The 24,753-nt window shown below is 40.9% G+C and overlaps 1 protein-coding gene across 1 annotated transcript in view; it reads left to right on the top strand.

The window, feature by feature from the left end:
- Positions 1-24,753, top strand: part of ASPM (assembly factor for spindle microtubules) — a 116,134-nt gene that overhangs the window by 28,574 nt on the left and 62,807 nt on the right. The window contains exons 4-16 of the mRNA XM_073592981.1: positions 1,069-1,155; positions 5,702-5,809; positions 6,105-6,251; positions 7,287-7,532; positions 9,566-9,633; positions 9,744-9,885; positions 10,054-10,184; positions 10,634-10,809; positions 12,637-12,782; positions 12,934-13,019; positions 16,597-16,815; positions 20,292-20,493; positions 22,611-22,756. Coding sequence (XP_073449082.1) covers positions 1,069-1,155; positions 5,702-5,809; positions 6,105-6,251; positions 7,287-7,532; positions 9,566-9,633; positions 9,744-9,885; positions 10,054-10,184; positions 10,634-10,809; positions 12,637-12,782; positions 12,934-13,019; positions 16,597-16,815; positions 20,292-20,493; positions 22,611-22,756 — 1,904 coding nt within the window. The remainder of the gene's footprint in view (positions 1-1,068; positions 1,156-5,701; positions 5,810-6,104; positions 6,252-7,286; positions 7,533-9,565; positions 9,634-9,743; positions 9,886-10,053; positions 10,185-10,633; positions 10,810-12,636; positions 12,783-12,933; positions 13,020-16,596; positions 16,816-20,291; positions 20,494-22,610; positions 22,757-24,753) is intronic.

A 24,753-nucleotide genomic window follows, 5' to 3' on the forward strand; every position in this document is an offset into this window, starting at 1 on the left:
ATTTTTATTCCAAGAACAGAACGGGAAGTCCCTGTACCACTTCTGGAACACAGCGCTGACATGCAGTTGCTGATGCTACATACAGTTTATACAGCGCTTCCAGAGGGTTCGGTTTGTGCTTTTAAGTCAGTAATGACCCCTCTCATCATTTTGTTTTCCCTTGCAAGTTCCCTTTTTAAAGATCAACTCCAGTTTGTTTTGAGTACTGCTGGGAGATCATAGAAAAATAAAACAAACGGGTGTCCTCAGTCTTCCAAGCCCGGCATGATTTAACAGAGAAGAGTTGAGGGCTTGCTGTGAGTGCAGGGTTTTACTGCAACACCCTACACTCAGTGTAATGAGACAGAGAACAGCACAGAGATCATCATCATCATGTCAGTGCTACACTCCATGTTGTCAAGGGCCACTCGCCTCTGAAGGTGATCTGAAGATTTGCCAGTGCTTTGCATGACCTACCTGAAGACATCTAGAAAAGGCATTGGGGAGGATGGGGGGAGAGAGCCCAAATTTGGGCTTGAAGTATACAGCTGAAAATATAGCTTTTCACACATGTATTTTAATTTAATTAACGCCTGGAATTTGGTAACCAAGGTGGTAGGTTCACTGAATTTCAGCAACTACTCCATGTCATGCCTAGTACACACGATAAGCATTTCGGACAAATGATCATCCTGTTTTTTTGTTTTTGTTTTTTTTGTTTGTTTGTTTTGTTTTTTTATTTATTTAGTTTTTTGAATGCTAGCCTCATATCAAAAACCAAGAGGTTATGAAAATTCTTGCATGACTAAAACTTTAGAAGTGATGTAATGTATCATATTGTAATATGTTCTTTCTTTCCCGAGCATGCGTGGTCTTGGTCACACGAAAATCATATGTTCTGGTATTGTACAAGAAAAAAAATTGTGCTTATCCCTTCAGATATTTTCGCATGAACTGTCATGTTCGACTCTAGAAAGCGGTGTACGGTCAGATTATCATATGTCGCCCTGATAGCGGTATTTTTCACTTGATTGTCTCCTTTTGTGTACTAGTCATTTTGTCTTAGTGTTGTGTTTTTTTTATATATAGCTTTTTCAACACTGACTCCTTGGAAAATCCATAAAACAAAGCCTGAAAGCAAAGGGAAATCTACCTTGGTAAAATCTCGGCAAATAGGTAACTTTCATTTTGAAGATTTTTATTGATAAAAAGTTAAGCTTTAGACAAGACCTGTACTTTTTACTTGTTTTACTAAATGCTGCAGCCATTTAAATGATGAGGGAGTAGACCGGACTGGGAGGAGTCGCATTGTTTTGCACAATGTTGGTCTCTGCCCCTGATGCAAATATGGAAGCACAATGACCTACTGAGGCCTTTTTCACCCAAGTGTCACCTTGTATAAGAGCAGTGTGAACAGCAAGCTTTTACAAAGCATTTGCAGGGCTTTCAGTAAGCTTTGCTGAAGCTTTTGAAGCACCTTTCAGCTCCAGTTTGTAAATTTTATACGCAGATCCTAATAGGAGTGCCGACTGTCACTTTAAAGCAGTAGTAAACGGCAAAAAAGAAAAATGAAAGATTTACCTGAAAACAAAGCCCTCCAGCACAGCGCTGTCATGGCTCCCCTGGGGGTTCTATCTTCACCCAGTTTTCCTTCCGGGTTCATGGACTGCGGCTGTTTGACTGGCCATGCCGCAGTGACGTAACAGGTACGGCTCTCTACGGAAGGCACGCCGTCCATTGAGAGCACAGTGCACATGCGCTTGTGACATTACTTTAGCGCTGCTAAAGTAAATCTCTCCTAAACAGTGCACGTTTAGGAGATTTTTACTGTACCTATAGGTAAGCTTTATTATAGGCTGGTATACCAGCATAAATCATCAAAAGGCCTTTACTACCACTTTAAGCTACTAGCAAGCTTCAGCACTACTTGAACCTTGTTGAACGCCTGCTAGCAGCTTGTTTTAAAGTGACAATCGGCACCCCATTAGTATTTGTGTAGAACGTTTCCAAACAGGAGCTGAAGAGTGCTCTAACCACCTTAATTCAGGGCACTTGCACCCCCTTCCTGCCAAGGAGGTTTCTTTTGGTGGTATTTAATCACTTCTGGGTTTTTTATTTTTTCCTAAAAAGACCAAAAAATTTCGGGGTAAAAAAAAAAAAAATGTTTTTCTTAGTTTCTGTCAGTAAATTTTTGTAAATAAGTAATTTTTCTCCTGCGCTGATGAGGCACTACTATGCCGCACTTATGGGCATTAATAGGCGGCACTGGTGGGCAGCAGTGATGGCCAGCACTGACTGGCATCACTAATGGGCACTGATTTCTGGCACTTGTGGGCACTGATTTCTGGCACTTGTGGGCACATATTGCTGGCACTGGTGGGCACTTAATTGTAATCAGGGCATTGATGTTCAGTGCTCTGTTTACATACCTAGATGTCCTCTGTGAGGAGATGCTGCTGATCGGCTCTCCTCTCCTCACACTGTCAGTGTGAGGTGAGGAGCGCCAATTACCGGCATCTCCGTGTTTACATGTGACCGGCTGTGATTGGACACAGCCGATCACATGATTAAAGAGCCGCAGCTCTTTACAGAGAGTTAAAAGACTCCCGTCCAGCATTTGAATATATGGTCTCACATTATCATCAGAATACGCTTTGATATGATTCAGAATCTGTAGCGGACACAATGACTGTGAACTGGCGCAGCAAAGCAATCCCAAACTAAAACCTTTACACCACCATGCTTCATCATTATTATTATTCACGATTTATGTAGCACCAACAGTTTACGCAGCGCTTTACAATGAAGAGGGGGGGGGACAGCACAATTACAATACAATTCAATACAGAAGGGACAGGAGGGCCCTGCTCGTAGAGCTTACATTCTAAAGGAAGGGGGTGGTGCTTCATGGTTGTTATGAGGTTCTTCAGAAAATCTGTCTTAGATTTGCAGTACAGCTGCACGATTCTGGGGGGAAAATGAGAATCACAATTTTTTTTTTTTTTTTTTTGCTTAGAATAAAGATCACGATTCTTGCGGTGTAACATCTTTCACATTACACAGTGTGACATAAAATATTGCAACAACCACCATTTTATTCTCTAGGGCATTGATGGCAAACCTTGGTACCCCGGATGTTTTGGAACTACATTTCCCATGATGCTCAACTACACTGCAGAGTGCATGAGCATAATGGGAAATGTAGTTCCAAAACACCTGGAGTGTCAGAAAAAGGTTTGGTCTTTAAGTGGTTAAACTTCCCTCATTTACAGACCGAAGTTCATTCCTTTTGATCTCAAGAACAAAATGCTATGGGGGTTATTTACGAAAGGCAAATCCACTTTGCGCTGCAAGTGCACTTGGAAGTGCAGTCGCTCTAAATCTAAGGGGTAGATCTGAAATAAGTGGAAGCTCTGCTGATTTTATCATCCAATCATGTGCAAGCTAAAATGCTATTTTTTATTTTCCTTGCATGTCCCCCTCGGATCTACAGCAACTGCACTTCCAAGTGCACTTTCAGTGCAAAGTGGATTTCTTTAAGTAAATAACCCCCAATGTTTATAGTTGGCTCAGCAGCTGAGGAATGTTGTGAAACTTGGCAGACTACCTGGGTTGTGTTGTGTGGTTTTTTTTTTTTTTTTTTTTTTTGACAGCTGTCGGCTTGAGCAGAGAACTCTGCATAGAATTGGGAAAATGCTTTGTTAAGATCACGAGGGGGAAAAGAATCGCGATCTTGATTCTTAACGATTAATTGCACAGCTCTAGTTTGCTCATAACAGTAGACATGTTTGCTGCCTGCAACTCTTATCTTTGATCAGTCCTCAGCATGTTATTCCAGAATGTCTGTCCAATGGCAAACTGCTCTAATGTTTCAAAGATTCTTGCTCTAATACAGTGTGTTTTGGACAGTAAAGGCTTTCTTCATGCAGGTGGAACAGTAGATGCATGTACTTTGACCCCAATTGTTTGCAGTAAGGAGAGCTGCTGATTGACAGTCAGCAGCTCTCTGCTCGGGGATCTGCGAGAACCGAGCCATCGGCGGTGTTCGATCATTCAGCACTCAGTGTAGAGACGGTGGGGGACGTTTGCAGCATCGGACCGATGCTGCATCCCCCTAGGTAAGTATAATGGGGGGGGGCTCACACTTCTCTTTTAAAAAAGATTGGATCTACCTGCATATTGCCCTAAGGCATTTCTGATCATTGGCAACTAATCTGAATCACTGGATTCTAATTTCATGGATTTGAACAGATGTACTATACTTATCTTTTCCATATGCCCTATCTGCATTTTTGGTAATTTTGGATCATGAGAATGAATACACTGGGGTTTATTTACTAAAGGCAAATCCACTTGGCACTACAAGTGCACTTGAAAGTGCGCTCACTGTAGATCTGAGGGGAAGATCTGAAATGAGGGGAAGCTCTGCTGATTTCTATCATCTAATCATGTACAAGCAAAAATGGTGATTTTTATTTTCCTCGCATGTCCTCCTCAGATCTACAGCGACTGCACATTTCAAGTGCATTTTTAGTGCAAAGTGGATTTGCCTTTAGTAAATAATCCCCATTATGTCAATGTTATGTGTCATTTGCTCAAGAATAATACTTATCTGTGTGCACATGTTTGGACAAAGATCTAATGTTTGCCTGTTCAGTTGTGTTAAAAAAAAAATCAAGTGTTTCCATAGGGTACATTTCTTCACATGACTGTATGTAAATACTTAAATGTCCATCTCTGCCCATAGGTTTTTTGTTTCAAGATCTTTACAAACACAGAGACCTTAAAAACATTTGTTCTACTCCAAGTTATTGAATTGCATCAATCTGTAGGTGATCACTGTATCCATTTTAAATTGATGCTTTAAAGTGATCTTAAAGGATGTGTGTTTGTTGTTATTATTATTAAAATATACCTTTTTTGTTAAAAAAAAAAAAAGTCATACATACCTGCTCTGTGCAGTGATGTTACACAGAGCATCCCTGATCCTCCCTCCTCTTCTTGGGTGCCCCGCTAGTGCTTCTGGCTCTTCCCTCTCCCCCCATTGACCAGTGCCCCCAATGACAAGACACTTGCTATGGTGGCACTGATGCATCCTCGCTCCTGAGCCCCACTCTATGCATCCATAAGACACTTAGAGCTGCGGCTCTGGCCCACCCCCTGCTCTCTTCTTATTGGTGGTGACTGATCTATATTGAATACTTGAATTGGTCCAGCTTGGCACAATGTAAGTATGCATATCTCATACCTAATTGGCTGTTGGAGAAGCTAAAAATCATTGTAGTAGTCACATTTGGACTAGGTGGGCAAAAGGGTAGGTGACTTCACAACCTCCACCTATTCAAATCAAAGAACACTTTGTACTCGCTGGGGAAAAATAAAAAGTGCCAAATGAGGAGATGCCATGTGATCAACAGTGTACAGAGGGAAAGCTACTGACATTGAATCCGAGCAAGACCTGTAAGATCGCAGCTATTACTATAATTTTGCTGACTATACAGCGATTTACAGCTTTCCCAGTAGCCTATTGGGTATTAAATATGTATACTTATGTCTGGCCAAGCTAGACCAATGAAAGTATTCAATACAGATCATTTCTTGAGTTCAGCTTTCAGTAATCACAGCCTCCATTGTTAGTTTATTTATTCGTTACTATAAGTTTATTTTAAAATTGTATGATCAAGCCTAATTTTTATTTCCTTTTTAATTGAATATGTTCCAGATACGACAAGGTTGACACAGTTACATTCTGCTGTCGTCTTTAAACATTCCAAGAGAGTTGTTGCTGTTCCACAGTCAAAGCTGACTTTCATGAAGTCTGCTAAAACAGGTATATACCGTACATCAGAAAGTTTAAACTTTAATCTCATACTGGAAATAAACATCAAAGAGACTGTCTCTAGAGTGTACTGTGTGTGTGTGTTTGTTTGGTTTATAGCAGAAATGGGGTCTTTTTATCCCCATAATGTGTAAAAGTTTGGCATTTGCGCAGTTTTACAGTGTTGCTAGTAAATGTCTCTTTATGAGGTAAGTAACTTTGCACATCTGTAAACGACCACTAAACAGTGTAATGTAAGCTAGTTAGATCTTCAGCCCAGTAGTTATAATTTGTTTCTTCATTACAGTCATTCCTCGGCATCCAATGCCATTTGCTGCCAAAAATATGTTTTATGATGAACGCTGGATGGCAAAGCAAGAACGAGGCTTTACCTGGTGGCTAAACTTTATCCTCACTCCAGATGACTTTGCTGTGAAAACCGATACCATGAAAGGTCAGTTTTACAATAGACAATGTGGGGAAGGGTTGGACTACTTGTATGATTCTTGAAATCATGTCTGTGTACCCATTGGTCACCCATGTGACGGATGACGGAAAAGAAAAATAGAAATTCTGTGGGGTAACATATGACAGAAACTCAAGCGTTTTGTAACCCTCTCCCATCTTATCCAGATTGGGGGGGTATTTTTGATAAAGTTTTTCCTTCATTTTTAGTTGAAATGAAAGTGATACTAAAATGAAGAGAGAGGTTTTTTACCCTAATGCATTCCTTGCATTAAGGTAAGCTTCAGCTCTGCACTGATGCATCTATTCTTCCCTCTTTCTCTTCACACAGCACTTGAGCAGCCAGTGGCTTCTGCTGTCAATCAAATGCGGTGAGAAGGAATTGAGGGAGGGGCTAAGTCTCGCTGTGTAAATCTATAGACGCACCGCTCAGGAGCGCGCAGACACTGTGTGCCTCCATAGCAAGCAGCTTGCGATTGGGACACACGAAGAAGAGGAGGAGCCAGGATCACCGCTGGGCGGACCCTAGAAGAGGAGGACCGGGGCCGCCCTGTGCAAAACCACTGCACAGAGCAGGTGAGTATAACATGTTTGTTATTTTATAGTTATAGTTGTTATAACTGGCAAGATACTGTGTTCATGATCATTTTATCTAAGAGTTTCCCCGAAGGTGGCGTGTGGTAGATTAAGGATCAACGTACAGGACAGTATTATGTGTAAGCATGCCTGGGGGAAGCAGTGAATCAACCAGCACACCTGGCAATGTTGTGTTGTATGTCGTTTTGGAGAGGAAACTGTACTTCTTGGACACTGACTAGTAACACTAGAAAGTGTTGGAATGCGAATAAAAAGATACACATGAGGTACCCTTGGAAGGTTTTTCAGGAAGGTATATAACTAGACTCTGGAGGACGCCAGAACAACTAAATCAGTCTAGGACAGTGAGTTCATATGGCAGCTTTTTATTGTATTGGTTAGTACTGTAATCCATTTTTTTTTTTTTTTTTTTTTTTTTTTTTCATAGTAAATGCAGCTGCTCTAATCCTTGGAGCTGAAAGCGCTCACAAAGTGAGTGTACCAAAGGCTCCAACTAAGGAAGAAGTTTCTATGAAGGCATACACAGCCCGATGCAGGTTGAACAGACTGAGGAGATCAGCCTGCCGCCTCTTTACCTCCGACCCTGTGGTAAAAGCTATTCGGCGATTGGAAGTAGAGATTGAAGCACGGCGTCTTCTTGTAAGGAAAGACAGACATCTCTGGAAAGATGTTGGTAAGGTCAAACATTTCATCAATAAACTCTCAAGTGAAAATGTTGTGTATAATGGTAATTCATAGTTATTAAATAAGACCTCTTAACATGGAAGCTGTAATAGTTCAAGATTAAAATCAGTTCTTTTAACCCTCTTTTTTTTCCCCTCTTGTTTGTAAATTTCTTTTATTCTCTAGAGATCGCTCCCAAGCCCCACTCTATGGAGCTGACTGTCAATCTCTCCACTCTGCTCCTCCACGCTCCCTGGAGCGCTGAGCTGTGGAGGGGTGGGGAGCGGCTGTCTCAGGCTCTCAGCGGCTCGATGAGGCTGGGACGGATGTCAGTCTAGGCACCTGGCGGATCCCGACTTCCATTATTGTGATGACACGGTGCCTGGACTGATTCCTGTGATGTCAGCACAGAGCCTTCTTCAGACCGATCTCTGCTGAAAACGGGTCACAGGCGTGCAAAACAAATTGCACTCCCGTGACCCATAGGAGAAGCCCATTAAAAAATGAGCTTGGGCTGGACTTCTTTTTAAAGATGAGGATTTCAAACAAATCCTACCCTTTTTTTTGAGGGGAATCACATTACAACCATACAGGACAGCAGAGAAAGAATACTATATCGGACTTTTGGAGTACTGGAAGTGAATATCTACAATTGTATTTCTGTTAAAATATTTTAATAATATATTTTAGTTTGTACAATTTCAGCAGAAATACAGTTGTAGAATATGTGTGTGTGTGTGTGTGTGTGTGTATATCTATCTATCTATCTATCTATCTATCTATCTATCTATATCCACCACCTCTGGCTCAGGTCTTCTGCTCACCACTATCACTTGGTAATACTGAAGTCCAGCTTCTGCATTTAAAAGTGATAGCTTATCTCCCAGTAGCTCCCACAGGTCAGATCTCACCGAGTGCTGGACAGGGACAAGGGAGATACGAAACAGGTGCCCAGGGTTCAGCGCAGTCATGGGCAGGAGATGGTGCGTGGTAGGCTGCACCCTCTTTGGTCTCCATTTTTACCCTAGTGACCAGTTGTTGATGCTCCTGCTGCATGATCTCCCTTGCACGTGATTGTAGTATAGTATGCTGGGAGGTACTGCAGCCGGATAGGTGTTTTAACAGCTTAATATTGCAACAAAGGTAAGATATATGACAGATGGTGGAGCTTTTAAAGGAGGGGGAAGAAGATGAGGGCAGTGGAGGGCACCCTCTCTGAGAAAAAAGGCTATATATATATATATATATAGCCTTTTTTCTCGGAGAGGGTGCCCTCCACTGCCCTCATCTTCTTCCCCCTCCTTTAAAAGCTCCACCATCTGTCATATATCTTACCTTTGTTGCAATATTAAGCTGTTAAAACACCTATCCGGCTGCAGTACCTCCCAGCATACTATACTACAATCACGTGCAAGGGAGATCATGCAGTAGGAGCATCAACAACTGGTCACTAGGGTAAAAATGGAGACCAAAGAGGGTGCAGCCTACCACGCACCATCTCCTGCCCATGACTGCGCTGAACCCTGGGCACCTGTTTCGTATCTCCCTTGTCCCTGTCCAGCGCTCGGTGAGATCTGACCTGTGGGAGCTACTGGGAGATAAGCTATCACTTTTAAATGCAGAAGCTGGACTTCAGTATTACCAAGTGATAGTGGTGAGCAGAAGACCTGAGCCAGAGGTGGTGGATATAGATAGATAGATAGATATCTACTCTCTTAAAAATTCTTCTGAATGTCTAGGGAAGCCTGATGATATGCCCACAGGGGCTGGTCCTTGATGCCCAGGAATCACAGGAAGTGGGTAGAATGATGCAGTGGGACAGGCAGGCATTTAACAAGCTTTTGTACTTTTAATTGCAGGTTTCATTTAATGATAGCAAAGTTTATTGCCTTGCTTTTATGCTCGTCCAAGTTGCCCTTCAATACTAGGCTTATGAATTGCTTTCTAAAATTTTCATAAATATTAAATTCACTATGGAACCTCTAAAATGTTGTGTGGTGGGTTTTTTTTTTTTTTTTTTTTTTCCTCGGATCAATTTTCCAGGTGAACGTCAGAAGATCTTATGCTGGCTACTGTCATATAATCCATTGTGGCTTCGTGTAGGACTGGAGGTAATAACTTTTAATATGAAGTCAAATGTTACAGGTTTCTGCTTTGCACTTTATAGAACCACGTTGGTGTAATTTAGCCTTATTAGTAAGTGTAAGTTTGTGATTGGCAGACTATATTTGGAGAGCTAATTTCATTGGAGGACAATAACGATGTCACTGGCCTTGCTCTATTCATCTTGAATCGTCTCCTCTGGAATCCAGATATTGCTGCAGAGTACAGACATCCTTCAGTACCACACTTGTATCGTGATGGTGAGTCTTTGTATTGTGGGGTGGCGGTTTCATCTCTTTAAGAGCTAGGTTTTACTGTGGTATAAGTCGTAAAACATTTAGGGTATTTCTGTGTGTGTGTGTATTATAATATATTTTAGTGTATGTATATGTTGTTGTGTTAACTAGTTTTTACATATCTGTTTTTAGGTCATGAAGAGGCTTTATCCAAGTTTACACTAAAGAAACTGCTGCTCCTAGTTTTTTTTCTTGATTATGCTAAACAGTCAAGACTTATTGATCATGATCCCTGCTTATTTTGTAAGGATGCTGAATTTAAGGTAGGTATTTTCCCTTTTTATTTATAGAATTATTAAAAATAAATCATGGTTATGGGCCTGATCAATGACTGAGTGCCGTTGCACAAAGACATAATCTCACAACCCCATAATCAAGTTAATTTGAAGTAGTGCTGTAGGAGATCTTGCCCAACTAAATTGTCCTAGTTCATTTTGGAACATTGTGTGTTTTTTTTTTTTTTTTTTTTTTTTTTTTTTTTTTATACCTATACTGTTCTAGGGCATTCTAGATTTGTTTATATCGTTTTTGGAAGCTCAAAATAAACTCCAACTAAGCTCAAAATAATTGGGCATGTATCTGCTTCAGCTGACATGTGCCCAGTTGAGCCTTATGCAGTGTGACTTTGAATGACAGGTCCACTTTAACAATTATTCAAATATTGAACTTCCAAGCCTTGTACCTAGTGTACTGAGCTGTTGTGTCTCCACAGACAAGTAAAGACCTTTTGCTGGCATTTTCTCGTGATTTTCTGAGTGGAGAAGGAGATCTGTCACGCCACCTTGGTTATCTGGGATTACCTGTCAGCCATGTTCAGACCCCTCTCGATGAATTTGATTTTGCCGTCACAAACCTTGCAGTGGATTTACAGTGTGGTGTTCGTTTGGTGTGAGTAATGTACATGTTCCTTGTAGTTTGTTCTCAGAAGTACGTTAATTAACAGTTTCACAATCCAATTAAAATCAATCTGCCAGGTGCCACAAAAGACATAACAAGAAAAGTCTTATGGAATGAGAGCTATCCAACAGTATCAATAAAACTCGCCTTATGGCAGTCTGAAAGGGGAGGAAATGCAAAGCATAAAGTCTTTTCTTTCCTTTCCAAAATTGGTTTACTAAATGTCAGGCTTCCATAAAGTTTTATATCTTACCCCCCATTTGCGACTATATTTGCAAACTGTAGAATTCCAATTAACTTGTAAATTCCTCAGTTTGAGAGTCAGAGGTCACATGAAGTTTTACAGCTCCTATGTCAACTTTTTGTCTTCAGATATTGGGCCTCTCCTGAGGGTGCTTTACAATGTCAAAGAGGTCTACAAGTATTCTTTCTAAGCACAAGTTTCTATTATTTCATAGTGTTCTAGTGAAAGTGAAACTCGTTTCAGAGATCCATCTGGTTGTTTGTTTTTGCTCTGAGCGGAAATGTATGTTTCAAAGGAGAAGTATGGGATGATGGAAAAAAAAAAAAAAAAACATGCATACGACAATGCTGCAGCATCTGTGTGAATCTGCAGCTGTCCCACATCACGAAGACCCCTTTCACAATGGGGCCACCCGTGCGTTCGTGCTAAAGCGCTGCTCGCTTTAGTGCTGTTTAAGCGTCACTTTTTAACGATAGCGGGGTGCTTTTAACCCAAAGGTAATACCGCTCCACAAGCTCTGTGGACAATGGTTTAGAATTATCCACCCTTGATGAGGATCAGGTGCAGACTGTGCACAAGTCTGTATGAACAAGAAGATCCCGGACTACTGCACTCGATCATCTTTATTCCATTTTTATTCTATGATAAAAACAACAAAAGTCATCCACACAGACAGGAGATCGCAATAGCTAACGCGTTTCACATGCAAAGATGCTTACGCATAGCTAAAATGTGAATAAACGCAATTACAAATATAAAGGTAGAACAATTAGAAAGCCACCAATAAGAGAACTAGTAAAATAGATAGTTAAATTGACTGGACAAACGGGTCCTGCCTTCTGACTTTTAACTTTATGCAGCAGGGGTGCTTTTAACCCCTGCTAGTGGCAGAAGGGGTTAAAACGCCAGTGTTGCGGCACTTCGGAAGCGCTTTTCAGGTGCTTCGGAAGCGCTGCCCATTCATTGCTTTTTCTAATGTCCCGCAAGCACACTGCCCCAGTGTGAAAGCACTCGGGCTTTCAGATTCGGGAGGCAAAGGAAGGTAGTTTTCAGGTGCGCTAAAATGCCTGAAAACTGCCTCAGTGTGAAAGGGGTCTAAGACAGAGAACTGAGCAACTACATAACTGCTAATCAATCAGTTCTTGATCTGCTCTGAGTGGAGAGCTGTGACTGTCGGTTGTTGCTCTTCTATCTGCTCCTCCAGCACTTGCTAAAGTGCAGACTGGGGAGAGGGCAGGCATGGTTCTTTCTGGCTCTCAGCCACGCACTAAATGATGGAGCCACCTGTCAGTCAGACAGCTGGGTGGATCCTGACAATATTGTCGATCTTCCTGAGCTTGGCACTGCTCAACCTCGTCAACTGGTAGTGGTCAGTAGCCTGGAGTCGGCTGGGTCGGCCACAGGAAAACAAAAGTAAATGTACTCCTGTCACCCTTAGGAGGTACAGCGCAAAAAGTTTTTGGCATACTTCTCTTTTAATATTGACTTAAACTATTTAACTTTTTTTGTATTTGACCTCCTTCCCTTTTTTTTTTTTATTTTTCTTTTTTTAATAATACTTCTTTTATATACAGGCGAATGATGGAACTCCTAACCCATAACTGGAGTCTGTCTAAAAAGTTGAGAGTCCCAGCAATAAGTCGCCTACAGAAAATGCACAACGTGGAAGTGGCACTTGAAGTTTTGACAGATAGAGGTGTTCAGATCAAAGATGAGCGTGGTAAATAGCTGTTAATCATTTCAGAGATTAAGAAAGAATTAATTTATTTCTAAAACATTCTTAATGTGTGTATTGAGAATATATATAGAGTATGTCTATAATATATCTTTTCACTCTTTCAAATACAATTTTAAAAATAAATGCATTACAGGTAACGCCATCTCATCCAAAGACATTGTGGACAGACACAGAGAACGTACATTGGCTTTGCTGTGGAATATTGTTTTAACCTTTCAGGTATTGTTTTGCATGTTTGTGTGTGAGAATGATAAGTAACCTTCTGCTTCATACTTACCGTTTTTGGATAAAACTGTCCATGTTTTGTAGACATGCAGACTGACTCCTTGATATTATTATACAAAAACCTAAATAAAAAATGCCTCTTCGGCTGAAGATACTGCTGATACCAAAACTTCCTGGGGTCTCTTATTTCCTGGTCTCTTGCTGTGCTTATGGTTCAATTCACTGAGGACTATGGGGTTTTTGTTTTGGGCTAGCACTAAATCATTACTGAGCACAGGTGTATATACTGTAGATATTTCTTGGACAGAAAAGGTCAGTCCTCTCCATGTAATCCCTCGCCAACAAACCTTTATAATAAGGTGTCCTTATAAATATATAAGTGGTTCTAAATGCAAAAAGTTTTTTGCTTAAAAGAATTCTATGCATTAAGGTAAAAAAAACCTTCTGTATTCAGTCTCCCCCCCTCTTATAATTACCTGAGTCCGATCGGCTCTTGCTGCTGTCAATCGCAGCCAGTAAGGAGGGACAGGGAGACTGGGCCAAGCCATGTTCTTTGTGAGTAAGCTCGCACAAGTGCCCCCATAGCAAGCTGCTTGCTATAGGGGCATACAGCAGGGGGGAGCTAGAGCCAGGAGTGCCTGCAGGGGACCTGGGAAGAGGATCAAGGCTGCTCTGTGCAATAGTTTTGCACAGAGCAGGTAAGCATAACATGTTTGTCATTTTAAAGAAAAAAGTAACGTTTAGAATTTTTCTTTCAATGCTTTGTCACATTTTAGTCTCTTATGGCGGAAAAATGTATACAGTAGAATATGAGCATTAAAGGTGACCTGTGCTTCAGTGCTGCTGTCCTGGCATCTCTATTCAGTGAGTCACTGACCCAGGATGGTAGTTCAGATTTTTTTGCATGCTGTTTGATTATGAACTCGCTTTGGGGATGAAGCCTAGGTAACTATGACTCTCCTGAAGCCTCTACCTTTCTAAAACAAGTTATTAAAGCGGTAGTAAACTCCGCTATATAATTTTCGTTTTAGGGCCCCCCAGGTGGGTTATGCAATCTTGTGCTAGTATGCATAGTATATTAGTACATTATGACAGACTTACTTGTCAAAAGGTACCCTCCATCACTGTGGTGGGATCGATCCAGCTGGCCCCCAGTGCTTCCATCTTCTCCCGGTCTTTCTTCTGGATTCTGATCCTTCGGCTGTTTGATAGGCTAGGCCGCGATGACGTCACTCCCGCGCATGCACTTGAGAGTCACGTCGCCACGGCACAGATTGGGGTCGTTATAAATGTGCAGCTCAGTGTACATTGCAGCTGACAGGCAGGAGAATGCATTTATGGCAGAATAGATCAATAGGATCTCTTCTGTCATAAATGCCTTGCCTTTTTCAAAAAATGTCCTTTTCTTCTGAGCTCGCATATTTACACCTTGTTGGCGACAGGATATTGCCTTTCATGCCACTTCCCACAAACTGATTACGTCCATTTACCCCTTGTGTGGTTTCATCTTGTGAATTCTGCTTATTTGTTCATTATATGCTAGTCAGTGCATACTATGGCTATAATAACTTTGTTTTTCCAACAAAAAATAAATAAATATAATCTCATGATGAGACAACCAGTGACACTGAATTATATCATTATTCTCCAAAAATAATCCATACACTTGCATTGCTTAAAGAGAGTAGTTTCACAATACCATTCCTATTAATCAACTGTCATGATGCTTGTGTAGTGGTGTGTGTGTGTGTGTGTGTGTGTGTGTTTGTTTTTTTTTTTTTTTTTTTTTCCCCTAATAAAAAGTGTAAATGCCTCTTTAAATGCCACTGTATAACTGTCATCTGACATGTTCTACTTGTTAGCCTGAGCTCAGGGAAACATCCTGGGAGGTGTTTCTGATCCTCTCTGAGGAATTTTCTATATGTCAGCAGAGAACAGCAGCATTAACAAACAGGAGGGGAGGAGTTGCAGGCGAATTCCGTATGATTCAAGGCAGGAGGGATGGGTGGAGGGTGTGGATGGGTGGAGGGTGTGACTTTGTACAGACCACGGAACTACATGGGCATGCTGTGCTCTTGCACAGCGAGGCTTTATAGACATTGGGATGAGCAGCCATGCTAGCGTAGTCAGTTTACTCTGATGAGGAGAGACACAGGCAGGATCAACCAGGTATTCTAGCTCACTGGCAGCAGAAACAAAATTACGGGCAGCACTCAGCAGATTGGATTACCTTTTTAAAGAGGCAGTAGCAAGGTTTTATGACTTTTTAGGTTTACATCCACTTTAATGGCCCTGTATTCTATTTTTCATGAAATTGTTATGGTGTTTTTCTGCCTCCTTGTAACGTCATTCGCTACCTCCCGAACCTCTCCTTTTTCCCCCTCACTTCTCTCTCTCTCTCTCTCTCTCTCTCTCTCTCTCTCTCTCTCTCTCTCTCTCTCTCTCTATATATATATATATATATATATATATATATATATATATATATATATATATATATATATATATATATATATATATAGAACAAGCGGTGCACATCGGTTGCTGTTATGTGCCCTGCTCAATGCATACTAAAGATCCCATAGTCCAGTGGTCGCCGACCTCACAGACCACTAAACTCACGATTTTAATTCTCATGGACCACTAACATGAATTTTATGTGTATTATACACAGTTATCTGGCTCTCTGACCCCCTCCCCCTGGATCACACTGTTGCCGTATACCAGGGGTCTCTAAACTGCGGCCTGGGAGCCTGATACAGCCCTTTGCTTGCCTTTATCTGGCCCTTGGGGCACTTTTCCTTCCACTAACACCAACAGTGGGGCAATATTCCTGCTACTGACATCAACAATGGAGCACTATTCCCCCCCATTGACACCAACGATGGGGCAGGGGCATTATTCTTCCCACCTACACCAGCGATAGGGCACCTTCCCTCCCACTAATACCAATGTATTGTTTACTCCCACTGACAGCAACACAATTTCTACTCCCAATGGCCACAGTACGACACCCCTAAAATCTGGAGGACAGTAAACTGGCCCTTTGTTTAGAAAGTTTGGAAACCCCTGCCTTATACTTATGCCTTGGTCCCTTTGAGTTTACAAGAGCCAGAACCTCAGAGGAGGCATCGGGTATCCTTACACGCTGACAGTATTGACTGGAAACAACATTGGGCGGTATATATCCGCCACAATGTTGATTTGCGGCAGAACCCCGGGGGACCTCCAAAATTTTCTTGTGGACTGTTAGTAGTCCACGGATCACTGGATCGTGACCGCTGCCATAGTTCACAGTCCCTAGTCTATCTCCGGTCCAAGTAAGAGAGGGTGGCTACACTATTACATACAGAGTGGGAACATGGAGAATGAACATAGTCATCCTCTAACAGGAAGTTGGATCACAGCGGCAAAAAAGGAATCTACATTTGGAGGAGGCTGAGAGCAAATGAGGGTCCTTTTTTCATGTTAAACATTCTATTTTAGTATGTACTTGGTGCCCCTTTCGAACTGTAGATATGGCTTTCTTTCTGTCTAATCTGCTATGACCATTGTTCTTTATCTGTAATAGGTGGAAGTTGTGCTGAATGTTGACCATTTAAAAGAAGAGATAAAGTTCCTGAAAAGCAGTTACAGCACCCAGAAAAAGCTTGCTGCCCTACGTGCTTTGTCTTTTCCATCAGTCACCACGAAGCGTGACAGTATCCCATTTTTAGCAGAGAATTACAGTGAACAAGTACTGCTACTCATGGAATGGATTAACGCAATATGTGCCTTCTATAACACAAAGGTATTTTTTTTCTTTTTTTTTTTTTTTTACCATCCACTAGCATTGCAGGCACTTTTGAATTTATCATTTAAACTCCTTAGAAATGTGTAACAATAGTGCAGTTAAGGTATGTCGATTCTAACAATACGTTTTTCTCAATTGCTTCCTTTTTTAGTCTGTTAAAGAATTATCTATACAAATTTTGCACATTGTTCTGCTCCCCATGGGACAAAGTGCCTGTAGAAATTTGTCACATGTAGCTAGGTCTTGTACCTCTTCCCTCCCATGGTCGATCCAATAACTTCCAGGAAGAGACGGATGCATCATAACTGCAGCTTGTCTTGGTGCTGGGCTCTTTCTTGAAATGAGATGAACGAAGGGGATGGGGATGTTGGCGCCCTGACTCTCTGCATTCCTCTTGCCACAGATTGTCTTGGGAAACTGCTGTGAGCTGAGACAAGTTGTAGAAGAGAGGATGGCAGGTTGGACCTCATAACTAGACTAAAGCTGGATACACACTCGAGGTGTGCATCGTCACTGGTCTCATGATTCGATCTGATTTAGATTATGTCAACGATTTGATTTTGTTTCTGCGATTTATCATGATTACTGCGCATGGTTTTCCATCCAACAAAAATTCATGCAGTCAGAACTCTTCTTTTTTTATTTATTTATTAATTTTTTTTTTTAATTTTATCTGTTTTTAAAAAAAGAGACTCCCTGCAAGTAGCAAAGTCTAAACACAGCAAACAACTTAAATTGGAGTTTGAGGCTCCCCCCAAAATACTACAGGAGAGGGTCAGACTGCAGACATACTATAGGAGAGGGTCAGAGAATGCAGACATGGTGCAAGAGATGGGTCAGAGACTGCAGACATGATGCAGGAAATGGGTCAGAGGCTGCAGACCTACTACCAGAGAGGGTCAGAGACTGCAGACATGGTACAGGAGAGGGTCAGCAGGTAAGTATATCTTATTTTTTCTTAAAAAAAAAAACCCTTTTAGTATCATTTTAACAAACAAATCACACTATAACAATAAAAAAGGTACATATTCTACTGGAAGTACACTGCAGGGGGGGTGGGGAATATTTGCAGCTAAAGGTAAATGTATTGCTATTGGGTAGATATACTATTGGGTTATTTGCTGCTTGAGACACATATGTTGCTAATAGAGAAACACAAAGCTAGATGAAATATGAAGCTGACAGCTCTGCCCCTACTTGCCATTGCTACCATATCCTTGGGTAAATGACAGTTATTATATAGCCATTGTTCAACAGAAAAAGTTAAGTGGGAGGGTAATGTCCTTAGTACCTGATGACAGTCTGACAGAGTGTGAGGAGGACAAGCGCGTCCTGTATTCAGAAACTTGGGGATGCTCGTTCGGGTCTCCCGCATCTGCCTGCAACACAGCGAAGCCGGGCGGTTGGGGATGGCGTCAGCGGGAAAAGAGTGCAGGGCTAACGTCCACTGTTCCGCATTCCATGCGCTCCTCTTGCTGTGAGGTAAAGCAGGGCATGGCGGATGACGTCATTGGTCAATGCAGAATCGCGGACGGCTGAATCGCCACGCATCGATGCTACGATTTATATTCAGCACCCCTAATGCACACTGTACAATCTCCTTTTAGATTTTTTCCTTTAGATTTACCAAAACAATATCATATGGGGTCATACCTAAACACTTTCAATTTGTATGCAGTCAGGCAGGCACTACATAATTGAAGGTAAATCTAAAGAAAATCAAACAACAAAAGTTGTATAGCGTGTATCCAGCTTTAGGAAGCCTCGATCTACATGTGACAGTTACATGCATTTTGTCCAATGAAGGGCAGAACAATGATAAAAAAATGGTACTTTAACCACTTCAGCCAGGGAAGGATTTGCCCTCTAATGACCAGGCCATTTTTTGCGATACAGCACTGCGTTGCTTTAACTGACAATTGCGTGGTAGTGCAACATTGTACCCAAACAAAATGTATGTCCTTTTTTCCTCACAAATAGAGCTTTCTTTTGGTAGTACTTTATCACCTGCGGTTTTTATTTTTTGCGCTATAAACAAAAGTGACAATTATTTTGGGGGAAAAAAAATGTATGTTTTGCTATAGAACATATCCACAAAAAAAATGTAAGAAAAAAATGTCTTCATAAATTTAAGCCAATATGTATACTTCTACATATTTTTGGTAAAAAAAATCACAATAAGCGTATATTAATTGGTTTGCGCAAAAGTTATTGTGTCTACAACTACAGGAAAGATTTATGGACTTATATTTTTAATTTTTTTTTTTACTGGTAATGGTGACAAGCTGCGATCTTTAGCGGGACTGTGACATTTCGCCGAACAAATCTGACCCCAAATTACACTTTTTGGGGACCAGTGACGTTATTACATTGATCAGTGCTATAAAATGCACTGATCAATGTATAAATGACACTGGCACAGAAGGGGTTAACACTAGGGGGCAATCAAGGGTTTAACTGTGTTCCCTGGGTGTGTTCTAACTGTAGGGGTGGGGGGCTTACTGGGACATGACAGAGATCACTGTTTCCGATCACTGGGGACAGAAGATCTGTCATTTCATCTGGCAGAACGGGGAATCGCCTTGTTTACAAAGACAGATCCCCGTTCTGCCTCTAAACATTGATTGCGGCCGGCGGACATCGAGCCCGCGCGCCCATAATCTCACATGCACAGACTGATGTACAGGTACGTCGGTTCGCGCAGGAGAGCCGACCTGCTGCAGTAAAAATATGGCGGCTGGTCGGCAACTTGTTAAATATACCATTTAAAGTATCTTATAATCTGTTTTGGCAAGTGCAAACAAATAGCTGTTCATTCAGCCAGAAATCTTGTGGGCTGATAACTAACTGAGCTCCCTACCTCTGGACTGTTATCAGTTAGCATTGTTCCCTGCTATCTCTGCAAACTACAAAACACTTCCCCCTTACATGGAGAAAAGAGGGAAGTGTTATGTAGTCCTAACACAATCCCTGGCCTAGGGTGACCAGACTGCTCAGTACAGTTGTCACCCTGGGAAACTTTGCGAGTTAATGGTATGATTAGAGATGGAAAGGCCTGCAAAAAAAAAAACTAATGAAATTGGGGAGAAAAACTGGCTTTTTTCCAAAGCCGTGTTTTTTTGTTTTTTTCCAGGAAAAATTTAAAAATTAGAGTGTGGAATTTTGTTCTTTTACAGTTATAAATAATCTATCTATGACCTGGTATTCAAACTTTATAATGTGAAGACTTTAGTGAAAGATTTCTGAGACTTTATGTAAGGCATACCTTACACACACACACACACACACACACACACACACACACACACACACACACCCCAAATGTCCATGTCCTACTGTAACAAATGATGCCAGTTACCCACCTTAACTTTTTTGATTTGCTATTGGTACGAAGGGGCAAATTTGATTTGTCATTTATTTTTTATATATTATATTCTCTTTTCTTCTTCTTCTTCCTTTTTTTGCTTTTGTAGGTTCAAAACTTCACTGTGTCATTTTCTGATGGGAGAGTATTTTGTTACCTAATTAACCATTACCACCCCAGCTATGTGGCATTAGATGCTGTTCATCAGCGAACCACACAGACCATAGAATGTAGTGAAACTGGGACAGTAGGGCTCAATTCTTCCTCCGATTCTGACAACTCTGTCGATATGTGGTCTGGAATGTGTGATGGTAAGTCTTGTTTATCTACTATTGCTTTAACTACTTACGGACCGCCCGCCGTCGTATGTCAGCTGTTTGAAGTGGAATACCATTGTTGTTGCAGCAAATAGCTGCCATAACTCTGGTATCCTCTTCAATGGCAGACGGTCCTCTTTTAGATAAGTGGTCTCCGCGGCGGATTCGCTGCAAGATCATGTTTATCGGGGGTGGGAGAGGGGACCCCCCCTCCTGCCATGCTCCGGTGGTCTCCGGCGCTTACCGGATCCATCGGTAGACAATCGGGTCCTCTACCCTCAACAGCCTGGAGCCAAGTGAGGGAAAGATGGCCCCCACTCGGCTCCATACCATTGGATGGCGGAAGCGACGTCAAACGTCACTTCTGTCTAATGGTCTTAAATGGGGAATTTTATTTTATTTTCTTGCATTTTAGTGTAAATGTGAGATCTGAGGTCTTGGACCCCAAACCTCACATTAAAGAGATCCTGTCATGCTTTTTTCTATTACAGTGGATGTTTACATTCTTTGTAATAGGAATAAAAGTGACCCCTTTTTTTTTTTTTTTTTTTTTTTAAAGGACTGTGTAAAAAAAATAAAGTAAAATAAATAATAAAAAAAAAAAAAGTCACGCCCGCATATGAAAACTGTGTTCAAACCACACGTGGTATCGCTGCAATAGTGAAAGCAATAATTCTAGCACTACAACTTTCCTAACTCAAAACTGGTAACCTGTAAAAATTATTAAACATCGTCTATGGAGATTTTTAAGGGTCAAAGTGTGTTGCCATTCCACGAGCGGGTGCAATTTTGAAGCGTGACATGTTGGGTATCAATTTACTCGGCGTAACATTATCTTTCACAATATAAAAAAATTGGGCTAACCTTACTGTTGTCTTATATATTTTTTTTTTAATTTAATTTTTTTCAAAAAAAAAATTGCGATTGTAAGACCGCTGCGCAAATATGGTGTGACATAAAGTATTGCATATAATATTTAGAATGTTTGGGGGTTCTAAATAATTTTCTAGCAAAAAAAGAAAACTGATTTTTAACTTTTAAACAACCAAGTCTGAAAAATAGGCCCGTCCTTAACCACTGTGGTGGTATTTATTCATGACTCCGTTTTTTTTGATAGAAGTGAAAAAAGAGCGGAAATTTTGAAAAATAAACTATTTTCTATTTTAAAAGAAATCCAATAAAATCTAATTTTGTCATAAATTTAAGCCAAAATGTATTCTGCTACATGTTTTTGGTAAAAAAAAAATAATCCCTTTTAAGTGTATAATAATTGGTTTGTGTGATCACTGACAGATGTACGCAGTTGATCACGGACATATTTGTGCAGATGATCATTGGGGCATGATTTGACTGTTACATATGTGGGGGACAGGTGTTTTTACTGTGTGGGGACTTGTGTGGTGACAGTGTTTTGGGGACATTGTGTGGGGACACTGGGTCGGTGATCAGTGTGTAAAAAGCTGTAAAAAAAACGCTCCTACTCACTGATCACCGGCTGGCTGCAGCGATCTGCTCTCCTCTCCTCACTGACAACTTCCGTATGAGGAAGCTGATCGCCTAGCAACCGGCTCTCTATTTACATCACATGATGGCTGTGATTGGACACAGCCATCATGTGATCAGGAGGGCCAATCACAGAGCCCTCCTGCCGATTGGTGATATGCCGTGTCCGGGTGACATGAGCACATCGGGATCGCGCCGCTGTGCTGGTGATCCCCCCTCTTTTTGAAGGACGTTCCCGACCGTCCATTCAGGAGGAAGCGCCCACCCAGCCGTATATGTGCAGTGGGAGGTGGTTAAGTAGTTAAAGTGCAAATTATGCCCAAACTCATTGTAAATGAACCGAGGATTACTGCAAATGATGTCTGGTTACTACACCAAGCACTTAGTTATGTGCAGCCACAATTTAAATGTACAATAGATTGGAAATTTCTCTTGACTGCGGTCTTCCAAAATAAATACCCAGAACATTGGTAAATTGGAATAAATTTTAGCACTGGAGTAATTTTAACCCATCAGCTTTCACCCATATTCGCTCAGTTTTACATGACCTGACACCATGAAGGATAATAATGACCGTGGTTTCCATAATTGTTTTATTTGTTTTACAGGCTTCACCACCTCAGCCTTGTATAAAGAATTATTGGCTAATGAAAGAACAAACTTCACTCTTCTGCAAACTGCAGTGTCTAAACTGGGGGGAATTCCTGCTATGATCCATCACTCTGATACCTCTAATACAATCCCTGATGAAAAGGTAAAGGAATCGGAGATCATTTCTGTCTTAAAGTCATTTAAAGTAGAACTGAGGGAAAATTTATTTCAAATGGAATACTGTACTATAACTAAAAATAGGATTTTAGTTATTAAAAAAAAAAAAAAAATCTGCTAATGCAAGGTAAGTGCTTTGACTCAAAATACAAGTGCTTGAATCCCAGATTTTAACTTCCTTTAGTTAAGTGACCCCTCTTCCTCCCTCTTCTGCAGTGCTCCATAGTCATGACTTGATTGTAGTCTTTAGGACTACAGTTGAACGTAGCTCCATCTGCTGTCAAGTGGTCAAAATGTGCGACTCTCCCTGTCTTCTTTCCAGTAGATCCGCATGTTGCTTCACTAATCCCACCCTGCACACAAGGATCACATTCCGTGCAGTCATTTACCCTGTAGTCTCCAGGTATAGATGCAGCTCCAGCTTGGACCAATGTAAGTATGCATATGTGGGATCACTGTAGTAGTTACCACTATTGCAGTGCTTGCCACTGTCTTCCAGGTCTCAATGCCAAGTGGTTGCTGTGCTGCATAATAGCCACAGGGTGTCACTTGCCTGGCACAGACACCTTGCAACCATCTTAATGAATGCAATGCGTTTTCAGATTTGACAAGATAAGGATTGTGATGTTACCACTCCACCTCCTTTTAATCAGTGAACGCTTTGCATTCATTGAAGAAAATGCAAGGCATTATGTGAATGGTGCCTAAGCCCAGCTGCTCAGCACAGGACCCAAAAGACCATAGCAATAGCCAAGCTGGATCAACGTAACTATGCAAAAAATGAATCTCTGAAATACTATCTACTGGTCATACCCAAGTATGACTGTTCCCAAAAAATGTGTAAGGGAACCCAAATCAGGGTCAAGGAGACACTTCATAAATAAGTAAAATCTGTAAAATATACAATGGAAAAATAGAAAAAATGTATTTTGCCCACCCCCAAAAAGAAAACCCAAATGTTCTTAAAATACAATTATTATAAACTCCAATGGGGTAAAAGATCAGGGAAAATAACATTTTGAAAATTAGAAAGGAGGAGAGAGCAAAAAACACATAAAACTTTAACCACAAAAAACATAGATATAAATTATAAGGATGATACGATATAGTCTCTCCAATCTTGAATTTTCTCTCTTAACAGCACTTCCAGCACTGGAGGATACTTGTCTGTCCCCAAAATATTGTACCTGCCAGGTCTTTATTATGCACAGTGGCATAGTGTCTAGGGACGCTATGACTCTTAAAACCTCTCCTAATGTTGCCTAGGCATGTCTGTAGATGAACATTCAAGGCCCATGTGGTCCTCCCCACATATTAGAGACCCCATGGGCATTGTAACAAACCACATTTTGTGGTAGTGCATGTGATGACTGATTTGATAGTATATAATCTCAAGGTGACCCTAGAGCTAAAGTTGTCAATTTTCCTACATCCATTAACTTGACATAGAGTACATTTTCTACATTAGTAAAAGCCTGTCAAATTATGAAAAAATGTTGGATGACTTTTTGCCACATGATCCTTCAAGGAAGGAACACCCCTATAGATCACCTGAGGTTTGGGTGGTAAAATGGGCCCTAGAACCTTATCATTCTGCAACATGTTCCAACGCTTCCTTATAATCTTATTCACTGCAAAATGCTGGGATGGAAAAGAAGGTAATCAAAGACCAGGAAAATACATTATTCTTAAAACTAATATCATTCATATACTGAACTGACGAGACATTTGTTTAAATTTTGTTTTTGTTTTTTTAATCTTTTACCTTTCACTTCAAGGGGAATTTGAGGCTTTTATGAATTTATGGGGAGTTTATTAATTTATGTATTCACTTTGTGGGGATTGCTGCATTGTTTAATGATATTCTATATTTTTTTTCATTTGTTTTATTTATTGGGTGTTTCACTAGCTCGGTTATTTATTTTTATTTTTTTCATGCCTACAATGGTCAGCTTATGTAAAATCTTTAGCCTAAAAAGAAAA

The sequence above is a fragment of the Aquarana catesbeiana genome, linkage group LG07 (genome assembly GCF_042186555.1).
Source record: "Aquarana catesbeiana isolate 2022-GZ linkage group LG07, ASM4218655v1, whole genome shotgun sequence".
In the NCBI taxonomy this organism is placed as follows: domain Eukaryota; kingdom Metazoa; phylum Chordata; class Amphibia; order Anura; family Ranidae; genus Aquarana; species Aquarana catesbeiana.